The 16,656-nt window shown below is 43.8% G+C and overlaps 1 protein-coding gene across 1 annotated transcript in view; it reads left to right on the top strand.

Moving 5' to 3' along the window:
- PLB1 (phospholipase B1) overlaps nucleotides 1-16,656 on the top strand; it is a 112,318-nt gene that overhangs the window by 38,783 nt on the left and 56,879 nt on the right. The window contains exons 20-32 of the mRNA XM_049784689.1: nucleotides 1,047-1,151; nucleotides 1,236-1,331; nucleotides 1,552-1,623; nucleotides 3,405-3,462; nucleotides 4,346-4,404; nucleotides 5,473-5,546; nucleotides 8,218-8,261; nucleotides 9,286-9,394; nucleotides 12,340-12,391; nucleotides 12,611-12,691; nucleotides 13,439-13,504; nucleotides 15,353-15,453; nucleotides 16,546-16,627. Of these exons, the coding sequence (XP_049640646.1) occupies nucleotides 1,047-1,151; nucleotides 1,236-1,331; nucleotides 1,552-1,623; nucleotides 3,405-3,462; nucleotides 4,346-4,404; nucleotides 5,473-5,546; nucleotides 8,218-8,261; nucleotides 9,286-9,394; nucleotides 12,340-12,391; nucleotides 12,611-12,691; nucleotides 13,439-13,504; nucleotides 15,353-15,453; nucleotides 16,546-16,627 (999 nt within the window). The remainder of the gene's footprint in view (nucleotides 1-1,046; nucleotides 1,152-1,235; nucleotides 1,332-1,551; nucleotides 1,624-3,404; nucleotides 3,463-4,345; nucleotides 4,405-5,472; nucleotides 5,547-8,217; nucleotides 8,262-9,285; nucleotides 9,395-12,339; nucleotides 12,392-12,610; nucleotides 12,692-13,438; nucleotides 13,505-15,352; nucleotides 15,454-16,545; nucleotides 16,628-16,656) is intronic.

Below are 16,656 nucleotides of genomic sequence, written 5' to 3'. Positions count from 1 at the left end.
TTTGGAGACTGACCCATATATATATATATATATATTTGTATATATATATTAAAAGTATGTATTTTAATATATACATATATATTTAATATATAATATATTTAATATATAAAATACATTTTTAAATTTAAAACACCATGGTTACAAGGTTGTTCATAGTAGGTTTTTTTTCCCACAGATAAAGTTGTTCATTATTGAGTTATAATCATTCCATATACAACAACCTTCACCAGTGCACATTTCCACCACCAATGTCTCTAGTTTCCCTCTCAACCTTCCTTTTACCCTCTTTCTTTCTACCTGCCTCCCTTGGGGCTTTTATTAAGGTGAAAATTTCCCACATAAATGAATACTTGTGTGTGTGTGTGTGTGTGTGCATATGTGTGATACCACACCCAGAAATGCTCAGGGATATTCTTGGTATATGTCACACACAAGGGATTGAGGCAGGTATTCACTGTCATGAACTTCCTTTTCGTTTTCTGAACATATGTAGGGACAGAGGTAAATGTAAGCAGAATCAAGAGAAAAGCCAAGAATGTCCTCTTACCTCTCTTACTCATTTTGTGTCCTATCCAAATGACCTTGCTATCTTGATGTTAGCATTGCAATTTGTGTTTCTTGCTTTATTAAATAAATCCACTCTCTTTCCTTCAATATAATTAGATTTTTGAAATTATCAAAATAAATTTTCATCTACCTTGTATTTTTTTCTAGGTATCAAGAGAAACTATCAAATATTGTATATATTTGTGGTATAATTTGCCCAATGGCATATGCTAATATCACTTTCAATGTGTTGAAAGGGGATCAAAACCATTACCTAGGTTTCTCCTCTCCTTCTTTATGGAGTCCAGGTCAAGTAACTGAGGCAGGTCCTGTGGTTGAGACAGAGGCACATCTAAAAGGTAGCTGGCTCCCAAGGAGCTTATATTCCACTATGGATATATTGCACTGTATGGTCAAACTATTGAATGGACGTGGAAAAAGACATTGCACCAAGATAAGCAGAGACATATTCCTCTTACCCAGTACCCTTCCTTCCACAGGAGCAGGTTGAGAAGTTGGTTGAGAGCGGGCGCTATGACACGAGAGACGACTTCACTGTGGTCCTGCAGCCATTCTTGGAAAGGTTCAAAGTGCCCATAACTGAGGTAATGATAACAAAAGTTCTGGGATATTAGGGTCTTCAGTTCCTATGGCATCCCTAATGCAGCCCCTCTTGCTCCCATCATCAGGAAGGGTTGCCTGACTTAACTTACTTTGCTCCTGACTGTTTCCACTTCAGTCAGAAAACTCATGGTCACATAGCCAGTGCCCTCTGGAACAACATGGTAAGATGACAGGGAAGAGGGTGGAGTTCTCCTTTGGGTCTGAAGACAACTCTGGAGCTTCTAGAGGCTTTAGAGCCCCTTTCTGGGATCACCTACCCAAGCAATAACAAGAAATCCCATGTTCTCTCTGTACCCCTCCATTCTCCAACTCTGACCTACACACCAACCTTTTCCTTGTAACACCCCCTTTTATTCCCTGTCTTCTTGCTCCTTGCATTAGCTGGAACCTGTTGGCCAGAAGACAAGACAGCATGATTTCACAAGCAATATTACTATCAGATGTCCTAACCAGGTAGGGTTAGAACATCCTTGTTGGGTTTTACTGAAAATGTCTCCAGAAACTCTGTCTCCTCAGTTTCTTACCCTTCTGATCTGCTTACTTCCCTGCCCATGCCAGATTCAGTGAACCAGACCCAGTGCCCATTTTGGTTGCACTTTGGGGGATGGCTGTCCCTTGTGGTTGGGAAGCCTAGAAAGTTCCATGGTCTCACCAGGGAGTTTAATCTTCCACAGTGAGTTTAGCATCTATGGACTGAAGAAAGCTCTTTCTTAAGCAAAAAGAAGAAAATAGTAGCCCTCTCTTACTCTCATTTTGAAGGAGAATGTCAAGGTTGGGGGAGGAATGATGGATGTTCTCTCTGTCTGAAAAAAAAAAGCATTACCCACATGGCAGAATGAATAATTAATTAATTAATTAATTAATTTGGGGGTATATCTGGTGGCACTCAGGGATTACTCCTGGCTCTGTACTCAGAAATTTCTTCTGGCAGGCTCTGAGGTCTATAGAGGATGCCAGGGATCAAACCAAGTCAACTATGTGCAAGGCAAACACCTACACTGTGCTATTAATCTAGCCCCCTAGAATGATTATTTTTTAGCAGGTAGGTGGACCAAGTGGTGATCTCTTGACTCTGGAGCTGAGATGTTCATTTCTAAAGTAAAAGAGAATGAACAATTTCTTCTTCCCCTATCCAAGTTTACTCTCAACTGGCAGAAAGATGAGGAGCTCCAGCTCCATAGGGGAAGCTTTGCTTCACTTACCTGAGATTCCAGGCTGGATCCTCAAGAGCTTCATGGTGTCCAGGGGTTGGAGCTGGGCTGGCTGAGGCACTACCTCTAAGTGTCCAATTTTCTTCTCTGAGAAGAAAGATGACCAGATGTTTGAAGGAGAATGTGGCCCAGGGGTCTGTGGGAGTGGGGTTTAATAGTTCTGTTGTGGTCTGTAATAAAGAAGTGAGAAAGTCACTTCAGCAATGGGGTCTCGAGGGGGATGGCAGAGAACATCCAAGATGACTCCAGGGACCCTGAATGTTTCATTGTTCCTAAGAGTGGGGTACAGGCCCAGTGTGCCCTGTCAGGGAGTCTGCAATCATTAGACTTATGGACAGGAATATAGAAAAGTGGGGCAGGGGAGGCTGATCATGTGGAAGCCCCCATCAGCATGTCTCAGGGGTGCATTAGGAGAGTGGTATGAGGAGCCCTGAAAATGGCTGCACTAGGTTCTTTCTCGAACTCTTTCTCCAGGCCCAGCCCTTCCTGAGCACCAGAAAGAACAAGATCAAAATCAAGAACAAATTGAAGGTTTGCATGCTGCTACCTTTGGGTTCCCGTTCAGTGCATTGGGCAGCCCAGCAGGCAGAGGAAGGGGAAAAGGGGGCAACCGTTCCCACTGGGTATGAAGGTGTGGAGGTTCTACTCTGATAACTCCCACCACACACAAAGCAGAGAGGGCAGAGAGAGGGACCCCAAGGGGATAGCTTGGAGGGGGCAGTCTGGGACACCCCATCTCAGCAGAGTCATGCTGAAGATGGCTCTTCCTCAGTGTTGGGGCGGGAGCAGGCAGGCATAGAGGGTCCAGTTTGTGACTATCCCAGTTTCTGCCTCAGAACATGGAAGAATCTGAATGAGGCATCAGGTCCCAACCTCGAGGAGATTCTAGATTCCCAGGGGCCCTCCTTTCAGTGCTCCTCTAGGTTCCTCCTCAGGGTGGGGTCCTGGAGTCTGCTGGTACCAGCTTTAGAAAATCTCCTCCCTTTCAACCCTGAGATGTTAGCATTCTTTCTTCATCCCTAGACCTATGGAAGCAATCTGCCATGTATAGACATCTCCCCTTCTCTAGAAACCCCCTCAGGTAAGTCGCCATGACTCACCAACTTCCAGGACCCTCCACAATGGGACTTGGTAAAAAAAAAAGATTTGTCAGGTATTAACCAAGTGACTAAGATTTGTCATGTGCTAACCAAGTGCTAACCTGCTTGCTTGGATCTTGCTGGTTATCTCGGAGAGTCAATGTTTTGTACCTGTTTCCCCAGGGCAGTCTCTATCCTGCCCAGCAGACTTAAGGAGGGCCAGGCCAGGAGCTGAGCTGCTGTTTCAGAGTCCTCCCTCTTCATCCAAAGCTACACAATTTAAGGGTTCCTATGTGCTCTGTATCTGGGATCAAGGCCCCAGGTGTATCATATTGAATCCCAGAAGATGAGTGAGGAAATAGGGGAGCCCCACATTACTCCAGTCCCCAATTCTTGGGTGATGTGGATGGCTCAGGTTCTGGAAGCTCTGACTCCCACAGTTGAACTAGCTGAGAGTTCCTTGGAATTCTCAGAAGAGGGAATGGCCTGGCATGAGGATTCTTGGTGAAAATTCAGACTAGGCTGAAAAATGGGCCATGCATTAGGCCCTGCCCCTACCTCACAGGAATAAGAACCCATGTGGTCCTGTGACATCGGCCATCTTACTTTACCACTGGAAGGACAGGGGCAGGATATATTCTTCCCTTTCTCTGTCCATCCATTCTCTTTCCTACTCAGCATCTATCTCACAGGGCCTGCATTTATTTATTCTATCTCTTCTCGGAAAACTTTCTATAAAATCTGTCCATGTGTCCCATGGACTCCAGGTCCTGCCTGGCCCAGTATGTGTGCAGGGCATGTTCTTGTCTTCTTAGAGCAGGCATCACAGGACTGTGACCACAGGTTCTTTCCCTCAGACTCACATGTGTCTCTCTGTCTTTTCAGTACATTCACTGAAACCTGCAGACATCAAAGTTGTTGCTGCTTTGGGGGACTCTCTGACTGTAAGGATGTTTGGGCCCAATGGTGAGATTGGGAGGGTGGAGGGTGACCTTTCTCAAATGCACTCCAGGCCCCGATTCTGCTTTCATGTTCTTCTGATTAGGTCAAAGAATTGCAATGTTGGTAATTCATAGCTATCTTTTTTTTCTATTTTTTAATTGGACAATGGAAATATTTCCAAGAGATAACTGATTTGACTCAAAGAACAATTAGAGACACTGTATTTTTGTTTGTTTTGTTTCTGGGTCACACCCGGTGGCACTCAGGGTTTACTCCAGGCTCCGTATTCAGAAACAGCTCCTGGCAAGCTTGGGGGACCTTATGGGATGCTGGGGTCCAACTTGGTTTGACCATGTGCAAGGCAAATGCCCTTTCTGCTGTGCTATTACTCTGGCCCCTTAAAGATACTTTTCAACCTATAGAGAATATATCATAATTTAACTCAAAGATTTTTCTCACACATTCCCTCTGATGATGCTTTACAGGCAGCCCAAGTTTACACACTCATTTCCTCTTCACCTCTGCAGGCAAGGAGGCAAAGATTGCACTATGGAGGCGCCTGATTCCTCATTGCTCTAGTTCCTAGAACTAGGAATGGAATAACCATCCTAGTCTTCATTTTCTAACAGCACTTCTAAGGCTCTGAGACAGCCTCACAGAATGTTCCAGAGGGAAAGAGGAGAAATGGGAAGCTGAGAAATCTGTACAGTGCAGTGGTCTTAAAGCTCTATGTTCCTCATGCTTCTAAAGTAGTGGTTTCAGCAATTTAAAACCTGCAGACCATCCTGAAAAAAACAAAACAAAACAAAACACTCTTCTACAGGATATAGGGACATAAAGCCTTTGCAACAGTGTTTTACCTTTGTGAACTCTTGAGTTTTCCAAATCCATTTCCTTCCTATGACTCAATCTGACCATCAATCTTGTGAAAAAGGCCCAGTTCAGGAAGGGGCAAGATTCTGGGAAATTGATTGTGTCACAGAACATCAACTGGGCCTGGGATTTCTAGCCTCTTTTTTTTTTTTTTTTGGCATGCTAATTGACTGGTTAACTTTGGAATTTTTTTAAAGGCCGGCAATGGAATTGGCTCTGAACCTGACAACCTTATTGGATACACCATAGAATATCGGGGACTGTCATTTAGGTAACTCTAACCTTGAATCTCCCTCTAAAGATGTTCACCTTTAGAGGTTGGGTAGGGGAGTTATTTTCTGTCAATGCATGGGTAAAGAACACATCCAAGAGGAAATTTTTGGGGAGAGAGAGAAGGAAATGATATTCTGGTCATTTCTAACCATTGGTACGAGTAAAGACTATTTCATTGTTGATAATCTATATTTTTGAGGTGGCAGGGATTAAATGACTTGTAGCCCTTCTCCAGTTTAAGCCTAAGGAAGAGCCCCCAGAAGCAAGCTTCCTGGGTGGGGAGAAAGGTCAGCTTTATTTAGACAGCAGATAGAATTGAGGGTTTGGATAACATGAAGAACACTACCTCAGAGTGAAGGTTAAATGCTTCCTGGATTCCCAGAGCCCCAAGGACTCTACACGCTCCTAATCCAGGGAAATGTCCAGGGCTGTGGAGTTGGGCTCTGACTGCAACTCTGACCCCAGGTACTCAAAATTTCCTCTGACTTGGACTCCTCAACTCCTACTCTGACTATACAGCCCTGGAAATGTCTCTGACAGACTGCCTGGCATTTAATAGTGCCTGGCCTCCTGATGGCTCTGCCCATTGTTATTGGAGTTTCAATAAAAAGAAAAGCCAGAGGAAGTAAGGAGCGACACAGGTTGTGACTTCTGCACTTGGGCCCTGTTAAAATTGAGTATAAAGCAGTCCATTGTTAAGAAAGAGCTACACCTGGTGGTGTAGATTAGGATGAGTCAGGCTCGGCCTAATTTACCAAAAGTTCAGGCCTCTGGCATGAAAGTCTAGACTCAGCCTATTGAACTCTCACTCTCTGGTCCTTGTTTTTTATACCCATGAAATAGAAATGTGAATAGTTTAAAATTTTGGTAATATAATTTTATTCACAGTTTAATTCTATTATGGATTGGAGGATATGTCTGGAATGAATAAACTTTTTTTTAAATAAAGATGAAAATGAAATGTGTTCATGTTGACTTTTCTGTAGATGTTGGTCTTGATCTTCCAATATGTTCAGAACAGATACACCATAAGATAGCAAATTTCAGTGGAGGAATTTGATGGATATATATAATGGATTGCTGGATTACAGTTAATCTGACAATGAATGGGAGTTTCTAGGCTTGTGTCTTTATTGGTGGGGGAAAAGGAGGCATGTAACACAATAATTTAGGAGTATGTGGCATTATACTTTCCTGCCAAGAGAAAAGTGTCCTGATTAAGTCGAGTTAGAAAAGAAGCAGAGGTTAAAGCAAATGTCCAATCCTCAACCTAGCTGGGTTCTGATATCTGATAGGAAGAGGGAGCAATAGAGATTTAAAGACATGGCTTAGCTTTTTGCTCTCCACCACCTGGAGCTCTTTGGCCAAGACTTTAACATAAATTCTAACCAAACTTCTATAAAAATAGGCATCTTTATCCCAAGGATTTGTTTGATTGCTTTTGGACAACACTACTTAGTACTCAGGGTTGACTCCTGGCTCTGCTCTTAGGAATTACTCCTGGCAGGCTTGGGGGAACTTATGGGATGGATGGTGGGGATCAAACTTCGGTTGGCAGAATGTGAGGCAAACAATCTGCCTTCTTGTTCCACTTAGCCATACCCTAAATATTTCTTGAATGAAGATTATTTATGTTTTATTTATTTTTTTACTCATGGTCTGCCCTTGGGAAGGTTCTGCTGGTTAGACAGGAAGCTAGCTCTGAGTTCTCAAAATGTTCACTTGAAATTTAATGTTGGGGTTGAGGGTAGAGTCGAAGAGGAAACGTAATAGGAAATGTAACAGCCAACTCCTGAAGCTTCACTTTTGTTAAAATAGAAATGTTTCTTTCCTTTATCCCCATATCACTTTGATCTAAAATCCTTAAAACAAAGGAAATTTTGGAGCCAGAGCAACAGTACAGTGGGTAGGGTGTTGACCCAGGTTCAATCCTTGGCATCCACTATGCAGTGATTCCTGAGTACAGAGCCAGGAGTTAGACCTGAACTCAGCACAGTATGCTCCAGAAACTCCCCAAACACATATCTCCCAAAAAAAGCAATTTTGAGGGTGTGTGAGGTTAATCTGAGGAGCATAAAACTAGATTAACAGATGAAATTAGATTGCTCTTTGGAAGATGTAAGAGGATGTTGCTTTGTCTATAATTGAACAGAATGACTACTGCTTACTCTTCAGGCTAGAGTTTAGCCTGAAGGCTTCTAGCTCAACTTGGTTTGCAGAGACCTTTTAGGTTCCTTGGGTTGTTTTAAAATTAATTAATCCAATGTACTTTAATTTTTTGCAAAATGGAAACATTATGTTGGTATCATCAACTTGCTGGGAAAAGTGAAAATTTGATATAGAGGATAAATAAGGAGAAGTGGTGTCTCCACTCCCTGTGTTGGTGGAGAAGGAAAACAGTTTCTTTGGTCTTCAAATCTTTTATTTGAGGGTAACCAGCATGTTGGAGGATGTGGCTTTTCTCCCGGGGCTTATTGGGACATAGCTTAGGGATTGAGCGCACATTTCTTATGTGGATTTGATCCCTGACACCCGCACCTTTCTCAGCTTAATAAATTAAAATTTATCAGAATCCTTCAAACTGGCATATTTGGGTGGTCATGGGGAAAGGTGAGGTAATAAGTCCAAACACTGACTCCATCTTTGGCTGGCTTGTTTCTTCCCTATAGTGGTGGAGGAGATGGCTCGCTGGAAAATGTGACCACCTTACCGAGTAAGTGAACAGCAGTGGTTAAGTCTGGAGATTTGTTCCCCTGACACTCTGGCTTTGAGACGTCCAGGTAGCATAGAGGAGGGGAATTTCCATTTATTTGGGGTCTTAAGGCTGGGTTCAAACCTTGTTCTTTCTCTATGCATACCTGGTTACAAAGGAAAACTACCAAACAACAAACTCAGTTTTTATTTTTCATTCAAAACACATGCATGTCACTGAGATCATCAGGTGATCTTATTTACTGAATAGGGGAGGGAGAGAGGGAGAGGGGAGAGAGAGAGAAAGAGGAGAGAGAGAAGAGAGAGAAGAGAGGAGAGAGAGAAGAGAGAGAGGAGAAAGAAGAGAGAGAAGAGAGGAGAGAGAAGAGAGAGGAGAGAGAGGAGAGAGAGGAGGAGAGAGGAGAGAGAGGAGAAGGAGAGAGGAGAGAGAGGAGGGAGAGGGGGAGAAAGAGGAGAGAGGGGGGAAAAAGAGGAGAGAGAGAGGAGAGAGAAGGAGAGAGAAAAGGAGAGAGGGAGAGGGAAAGAGAGGGAGAAATAGGAGAGAGGGAGAGAGGGGGGAGAGAGTGAGAGAGAGGGGGGAGAGAGAGGGAGAGAGGGGGGAGAGAGAGGGAGAGAGAGGGGGGGGGGGAGAGAGGGAAAAGAGGGGGGAGAGAGAGGGGAAAGAGAGGGGGGAGAGAGAGGGAAAGAGGGGGGGAAGAGAGGGAAAGAGAGGGAGAGAGAGAGAGAGAGGGGGGGGAGAGAGAGGGAGAAAGAGGGGGGAGAGAGAGGGAAAGAGAGGGGGGAGAGAGAGGGAGAAAGAAGGGGGGAGAGAGAGAGAGGGGAGAGAGAGAGGGGGAGGAAAAAAAAGGAAGAGGAGGAGGAGAAAGAAACCCCAATTCGTGTTGGGCACATGCTTCTGCCTCCCTGGAAACCCCTTTCCTAAGAGTCTGCAGGAAGAGGATAATGCAGTCCAAATGGGAGAATCAAGACCAGAGAAGAGATTCAGTCCCGTTGCCCTGCCCTGAGATCTCTCTGTCTTCTTCCAGATATCCTTCGCAAGTTCAACAGCCAAGTCACAGGCTATGGCACTTGCATCGGTGATGCCAAAAGTAATAGAGCATTCCTCAATCAGGCAGTTCCTAGAGCAAAGGCTAAGTATGACATTTTGATTGTGGGCTGTAGGGGATGAGGTATGGAAGGCACATAGTCCACCTTCAAGATTGCCATGTGATCCTTGTGCAAAGGAGACATTTGTTCACTAGCAGCAATAACTTCTGAGACTCTTCCCTGCTCCTTATTGGGTCACACCTTTGATTAGAGCTACAGCAGAGATCTAGGGAGGATGTGTGCGTGGATGAAAGACTTGCCTCTGAAGGGTGAACTCTGGGCTCAAATCTCATAGGCAGCAAGTTGGAATCAGGAATCCAACCCTTTTCAGTTTTTGAAATAGCATAAGCTGTGGAGAGAATCAAGTATGCCAGAAAACCATGTGATTTCTGGGGAAAATAATACTTTTCCCTTCAAGATAAGGAAGTTCAGGACAGGGATGCAGCTCAGTGAGAGAGTGAATGCTTCATATGAGTAAGTTCCTGGATTTAATACAACAATCACATACAAAAGCCCAGACAGACACATACAAAATTAGGGAGTGTCAGCTGAATGACTGAGCAATCCTGATTCTGTGGAGGCCTCTGGGATAGCAAGTCATTTCCTCTTTCTGGAATGTAAAGGAGATATTAAGGAATAAAGTTAAGAAGCCAGAGGCAGCTAAACACTACTCCTTCTACACCCAAGACAGTCTCCCAGGAGACCTTCCCATTGCTCCTCAAGGTCCCATGAGCCAGAGTCACCTTGCTCCAGGCAGCTGCAAACCAGCTGCCTGGCTTGAATTTTCCTGATGTGGCTTCTGGAATGAACACAAAACTCAGATCTACTTGTTTTACTGGGAAGTACCTTCTCAGTCACATAAACTGGGTGTTATTCTCACTGCAAGGTCCTTGGAAAATGCTCCCCTACAGATACATCTCACTGGGTCTGTAACAGGGGCCTGATCTAGCAGAAAATTTGGGGGTCATAAGATCTGATCTTCTCATAATTTTAAACCAGGCATTTACAGTGTAAATTTCTTTACTACTTTCTAAGGAAGCATCCTATATGTATTTGGTTTTTGGGCCACGCCTGGCAGCACTCAGGGGTTACTCCTAGCTTTGTGTTCATAAATCATTCCTAGCAGGCTCTGGGGACATTGTAGAATGCCAGAGATCAAACCCAGCTTAGCCACATGCAAGACAAATACCCTACCTGCTGCATTATCCCTCAAGCCATACAGTAGATTTTTTGTTTGTTTGTTTTTGGGCCACACCCAGTGATGCTCAGGGGTTACTCCTGGCTGTCTGCTCAGAAATAGCTCCTGGCAGGTACGGGGGACCATATGGGGCACCAGGATTCGAACCAACCACCTTTAGTCCTGGATCGGCTGCTTGCAAGGCAAACACCGCTATGCTATCTCTTCGGGCCCCATACAGTAGATATTTTAATAAAAATGAGAATATATAGAAAGAGAAAAAACTATAATAAAAGGTGTAGAGAGAGACTATTATGAACATTTCTTTCTCTCTGTTTCTCTGTCTTTGTCACTATTTTTCTGTCTCTCTGTCTCTCGTCTCTCTGTCTCTCGTCTCTCTGTCTCTCTGTCTCTGTCTCTGTCTCTCTGTCTCTCTCTCTCTCTCTCTCACCACCCCAGCAATGCTCTTAAGACCCAAGATTCCCTGCTAGCAATTCTGGGCTTACCAGGTTGATGGTTCAATGTGGCCTCTGGCAACACCCAGTGGTGTTTTGGGCCTTGATGCTGCACCCCACAATGTTCAGGGAACTAGGTGGTGCCGGGAATTAAAATGGGGTCAGCTGATCCCTATCCCCTATTTCTGGAACCAATATGAAAAGTGATTTTTCACAATTGTAACATCTGAACACCTAAATTAGCTTCTTGTGGCCAGGCTTCAAGGGGTCTTCCTGTTAAAATCCCCTTAGGTAGGTACTTTAGAGATAGTTTAATGTGTAAGGAATTTCCTTTGCATGGTGTCAACCCATTTTGATGTCTGGTACTACATTAAGTCCCCATGCACTGTCAGGATTTATCCCATTCACAGAGACAGGAGCAAGCCCTTGAGTACAATAGCTGATGTGGCCCCAAACCACAGAACTTCCCTAGCTCTAATTCTTAGAATCTAGACTAGTCTTTCAAAGGAAATAGCTTCCTATTAGGGTAACTTAAAGAAATGTGTATGTTAAAGACTCTTAGAAAGGAAATCTTGGGGACCAGAGAGTTAGCACAACAGTAGGCCAATCCACGATAGATGGTAGTTCGAACCCTGGCATCGCATATGGCTCCCTGTGCTTGCCAAGAGCGATTTCTGAATGCAGAGCCAGAAGAAACCCCTGAGCGCTGCTGGTTATGACCCAAAAACAAAAACAAAAAAAAAAAAGAAAGAAAGAAAGAGAGAGAGAGAGAAAGAAAGAAAGAAAAAAGAAAGACAGACAGAAAGAAAAGCAAGAAAGCAAGAAAGCAAGAAAGCAAGAAAGAAAGAAAGGAAAGAAAGAAAAAGAAAGAAGGTAGAGAAAGAAGAAAGAAAGAAAGAAAGAGAAAGAAAGAAAGAAAGAAAAAAGAAAGAAAGAAAGAAAGGAAGGAAGGAAGGAAGGAAAGGAAGGAAGGAGGAAGGAAGGAAGGAAGGAAGGAAGAAAGAAAGAAAGGAAGAAAGGAAGAAAGGAAGAAAGGAAGAAAAAGAAAGAAAGGAAGAAAAAGAAAGAAAGGAAGAAAAAGAAAGGAAGAAAGGAAGAAAAAGAAAGAAAGGAAGAAAGGAAGAAAAAGAAAGATCTTAAGATCTTGAACAAAAAATAGAACTGGCAATACCTTTCCCTACAGCTTTAGGACAACACCCAATTGGTAATTCTAAGGACTGTGTGTTGTGATAATGTCTGGACCCTGCACCTCAGGTTGTATCAGTGAGGGCAGTGTGCTATAATGTAGAAAGGTTCAGTTTTGGCTCCTTAGCAAGAACAATCTGTGCACTCTTTATAACCAAATAGGTTTCTCTCCTCAGGGATTTGATGAGCCAAGCCCAGGCCCTGGTGCAGAGAATGAAGAACACCTCAGTAAGTCAGAATTATGTCCTGCAGGGGAGGTGTGTGCTGGTTTCAGTGACCTTGAAATTTTCTCCTGATGCCAAGATCCTGTGGTCTATCATGGAATCACTCCTATTCCTTCTGATTCCAATTCTACTGTTACAGTAGGTGAGGGCTGAGTAGGTTTCTTGAATCTGTGGTAGTTCTGTTGACTATTTGTGAAAATCATTTCACCCCCACCCTGTCTAGATAATAAATTTCAATGAAGACTGGAAGGTCATCACAGTGACGATCGGACACACTGATATATGTGAATTCTGCAAAGATATGGTAATGGAACTTGGCCTCCTTAAGTCTTCTAGGACTTGACCTTAGGACATTTTTTTATGTCAGTTCCTAGAACTGGCCTTAGGCTTGTCTATCTACTCTTTTCTGTGAATGTGAATTAATCATGCCAGGCATGTAAATGTAATTCTTACCTTGTGACTTCTGGAGTTCTGTCTTTGTCTTCAGATCTTGGGTGGTGTGGGGAACAGTTGGCCCATGAGTGGTATTTCTATCTCCTCCCTTAAAACACCTGAGATTTGTGATTAAGAACATATTCAAGGGCCCGGAGAGATAGCACAGTGGTGTTTGCCTTGCAAGCAGCCGATCCAGGACCAAAGGTGGTTGGTTCAAATCCCAGTGTCCCATATGGTCCCCCGTGCCTGCCAGGAGCTATTTCTGAGCAGACAGCCAGGAGTAACCCCTGAGCACTGCCGGGTGTTGACCAAAAACCAAAAACAAAAAAAAAAAAAAAAAAAAAAAAGAACATATTCAAGTTCTAGCAGTTAGAAGATTGCTCAGTTGTTTGCTATTGACAAACAGACAAAGTTCTGGTGGAAGGTTCTAGACTGCTGATTGGGCCATGTTGACAATAGTCCATGTTCAATCATCATCTCTGATTTGATAGGAGCGTGAGCTGGTCACAGCTGGATGCCAGAGGAAAAAAGATCTTAAAGCAAGCAAGGTCAGAGTAACTGGAGAAGCCCCAGATGCTCTTTCCCTGTCATTGTCACTCTTTCTCTCTCTATACAGACCTCACACTCTGCAGACAAGTTTTTCAACTATATTGGTGATGTCTTGGACTACCTTCAGTCTCAGGTAGATGGGCCCTGGAATCTGGACAGAATTCAGTCTTGGTGGGGAGACAGAATTATGGGGTTCTCCTTTCCTTAAAGGAGAGAGCCTAGACTTCTTGGTATCGCCAAGAAGGCCTCATTGCATTTGGAATCAGCCCAGAAAATTCTAGTATGAGAGAATGGAAAGCGCTGTAATCATTATGTGACTTCCCTACTGGTGGCACCCAGGAGGTGACATTTGGCTGGCTCTTAGGCTGGATACTGCACTCTGAGCAGAGTGTGTCCTTTGGCCCTTCTCCCATTAGGACTTCCTCCCTCACCCCTTCTGGCAAGGACCGCAGCTCCTTGCCCAGGAAAGAGCACGCTGACTTCCAGGTGCCTGGGTGTGGGGAGGTTCAGGCCTGTTCAACAGAGCTATTCCAAGCTGGGTTGAGACAGATGGTTCTGGCACCAAGGGTATCTACTTCTCAAAGGTTCAAGCCCAGGAACAGGGAGATCTACTCAAAAAGGTCAAAGAGCTCTCAACGCTCACCTTTCCATCCTGGCTTCTCCTCCTCTCCATGTCCGTGAGGACTCCATGGGTGCTGAGTCTTGGGGAGGACCTATAGGGAAATGTCCCAGAGGTTCGCATCCCAGCAACCACCAACCTAGAGTTCTCAGAGACCTGAGAGCTGCTCCCACTGCTTGGAGTCTGAGGAAAAAAGCTTAATCCTCTCTCACTTACAGCCTTCTCTCTTAAAAATTAGTTTTAAAAGTAATTTTTTTAAAAAACCATGATTACAAGGTTTTTCATAATACAGTTGGCTCCCCTCACCATACAAAGTTGTTCATGATTGAGTTTTAGTCATGCACACCCCTCAGTGCACATTTCCTGCCACCAATGTTCCCAATTTCCCTCCCATCCTTCCCCATGCAGATTCTTTCCTTCTTCTTCCTTCCTTCCTTCCTTTTCCTTCCTTCCTTCCTTCCTTCCTTCCTTCCTTCCTTCCTTCCTTCCTTCCTTCCTTCCTTCCTTCCTTCCTTCCTTCTCTTCCTTTCTTTCTTTCTTTCTTTCTTCTTCTCTCTTTCTCTCTTTCTCTCTCTTCCTTTCTTTCTTTCTTTCTTTCTTTTCTTTCTTTCTTTCTTTCTTTCTTTTTTCTTTCTTTCTTTCTCTTTCTTTCTTCTTTCTTTCTTTCTTTCTTTCTTCTTCTTTCTCTTTCTTTCTTTCTTTCTTTCTTCTTTCTTTCTTTCTTCTTCTTTCTTTCTTTCTTTTCTTTCTTTCTTTCTTCTTTCTTCTTTCTTTCTTTCTTTCTTTCTTTCTTTCTTTCTCTCCCTCCCTCAAACTTCTTTGACAGTGGTTTGCAATATAGTTACTGAAGCGGTATCATGCCTATCACTTTTATCTCCTTTTAGCACTCAATTTTTATCCATAGTGATCATTTCCAAATACCATTGTCATAGTGGTCCATTCTCTGCCTTAACTGCACTTTCCTACGATTTGTGGGAAGCTTCATACCATGGACTGATGCTCCTGACTTTTGTCTCTGGATATTATTACCATATCATCTTCCTTTTTATACATCCCACAAATAAGTGTCATCATTCAATCTCGCTTTCTCTGACTCATTTCGCTCTACATAATACTCTCCACATCCATCCATGGATAAGCAAATTTCATGACTTCATTTCCTAATGGCTATAGGGTATTCCATTGTGTAGATATACCACAGTTTCTTTATCCACTCATTCTTGGGTACTTGGGTTATTTCCAGATTCCGGCTATTGTGAATAATGCTGCAATAAACATAGGGATCCTTAGGTCTTATCTGCATTATGTTTTGGGGGCTCTAGGGTATATTCCTAGGAGTGTCTTTGGGTGCCCTGTTTTTAGGTGCCCAGAGCCCTGGTCAACCTGGTGGACTTCTTGAACCCACAAGTCCTGTGGTTATCATTCCAGAGAAAACAAGGGAAATGTGTGAAGCCACGTGCCAGGTAGGCTGTGCCATGTTCTAGCTGGATAATTGCTTATTTCTAGTCATCCCCTCTGCTGCCCTCTTTTGTTTCCTGCCCCATGTACTCTCCTCTGCTCTTATTCCTGATCCTCACAGTGCCTCCTGCTTCTGCTCTGTGTGGGGTACGAGTCTGAAGGGATCTGGGTGAAGAACATTGCTGTGGGAACATAAGCTCCATTGATTCCCCCATTATCCCTATCTTGGGGCCAGTGGGTACCACTATGACATGGGGGAGCCCTGTTGACAGAGGGGGAAGCCAGAGCTGGGCCTTCTGCTGTTTGGGAAGAAACTAGTCTAAGACATGCCCCCTCCCCTGTTGGGGAGAATCTCTTTCCCTTTGTTAGACATTGGCATATGGCTATGTTTCTCCTCTTCTTCCTTCTACTTCCATTGATTGGTTTCACAAAAAAAGCCCTTGCCTTCTTTTAGTACTTTTCAGATTCCTCTTCTAGCATTAAGCACAATCTAGGACTGTGAATTTATTATCATTTTTGGTCCCTACCCTCTGATATTATTATTATATTGTTGTTGTTGTTGCCACATATGGCTATACTAGGAGTTATTTCAGGTTCCTGGCAGTTCTCGGGGGACCTTATGGGATGCTGATGATTGAACCTGAATTGATCATGTACAGGGAAAATACCCTACCTCCTGTGCTATCACTCCAGCCCCAAATGGCTGCAGGGATACCCTGCCATGAACCTAGGATGTATGTGAGGATGGGACTCACCAAGACACCAGGATTAAATTTACTTACTTTATTGAGGAAGGAACATGGCATTTTTGCTGCCTACGTTCAGGGTTCTGTCCTGGACCTGCTATATATATATAGTGGGTTCTTGTACTCAGTGGAAGGATTTTATTCTGACATCCTGGGAGTTGGATTCAGGGTCTTGTCAGGCTGGATCTCCACCTGCATCTAGTGTGTCAGAGCCCACAGCACCAGTGCCCTTGAGTGGAGCTCAAGGGATCCCCAACTATCCCTGCCTTACCCTACTGCAGCAGAATCAGCTCCTGACAAGAGTTTTTCTCTGCTTCCTCCCCTCCCACACCCTCTGCCTGCTTTTTGCAGCTATTCTTGTGACTGTGTCCTGGATTCAGTGAAGAGTTACTCAAAGTTACACACTTTGGATAAAATGTTTCATACCTATCAGGTGAGACAAAGATGAGCACCATTATTTGG

This window comes from Suncus etruscus, chromosome 12 (assembly GCF_024139225.1).
Source record: "Suncus etruscus isolate mSunEtr1 chromosome 12, mSunEtr1.pri.cur, whole genome shotgun sequence".
NCBI lineage: Eukaryota > Metazoa > Chordata > Mammalia > Eulipotyphla > Soricidae > Suncus > Suncus etruscus.
The sequence above is the reverse complement of the archived record's forward strand: the minus strand, read 5'-3'. Positions and strand labels throughout refer to the sequence as shown.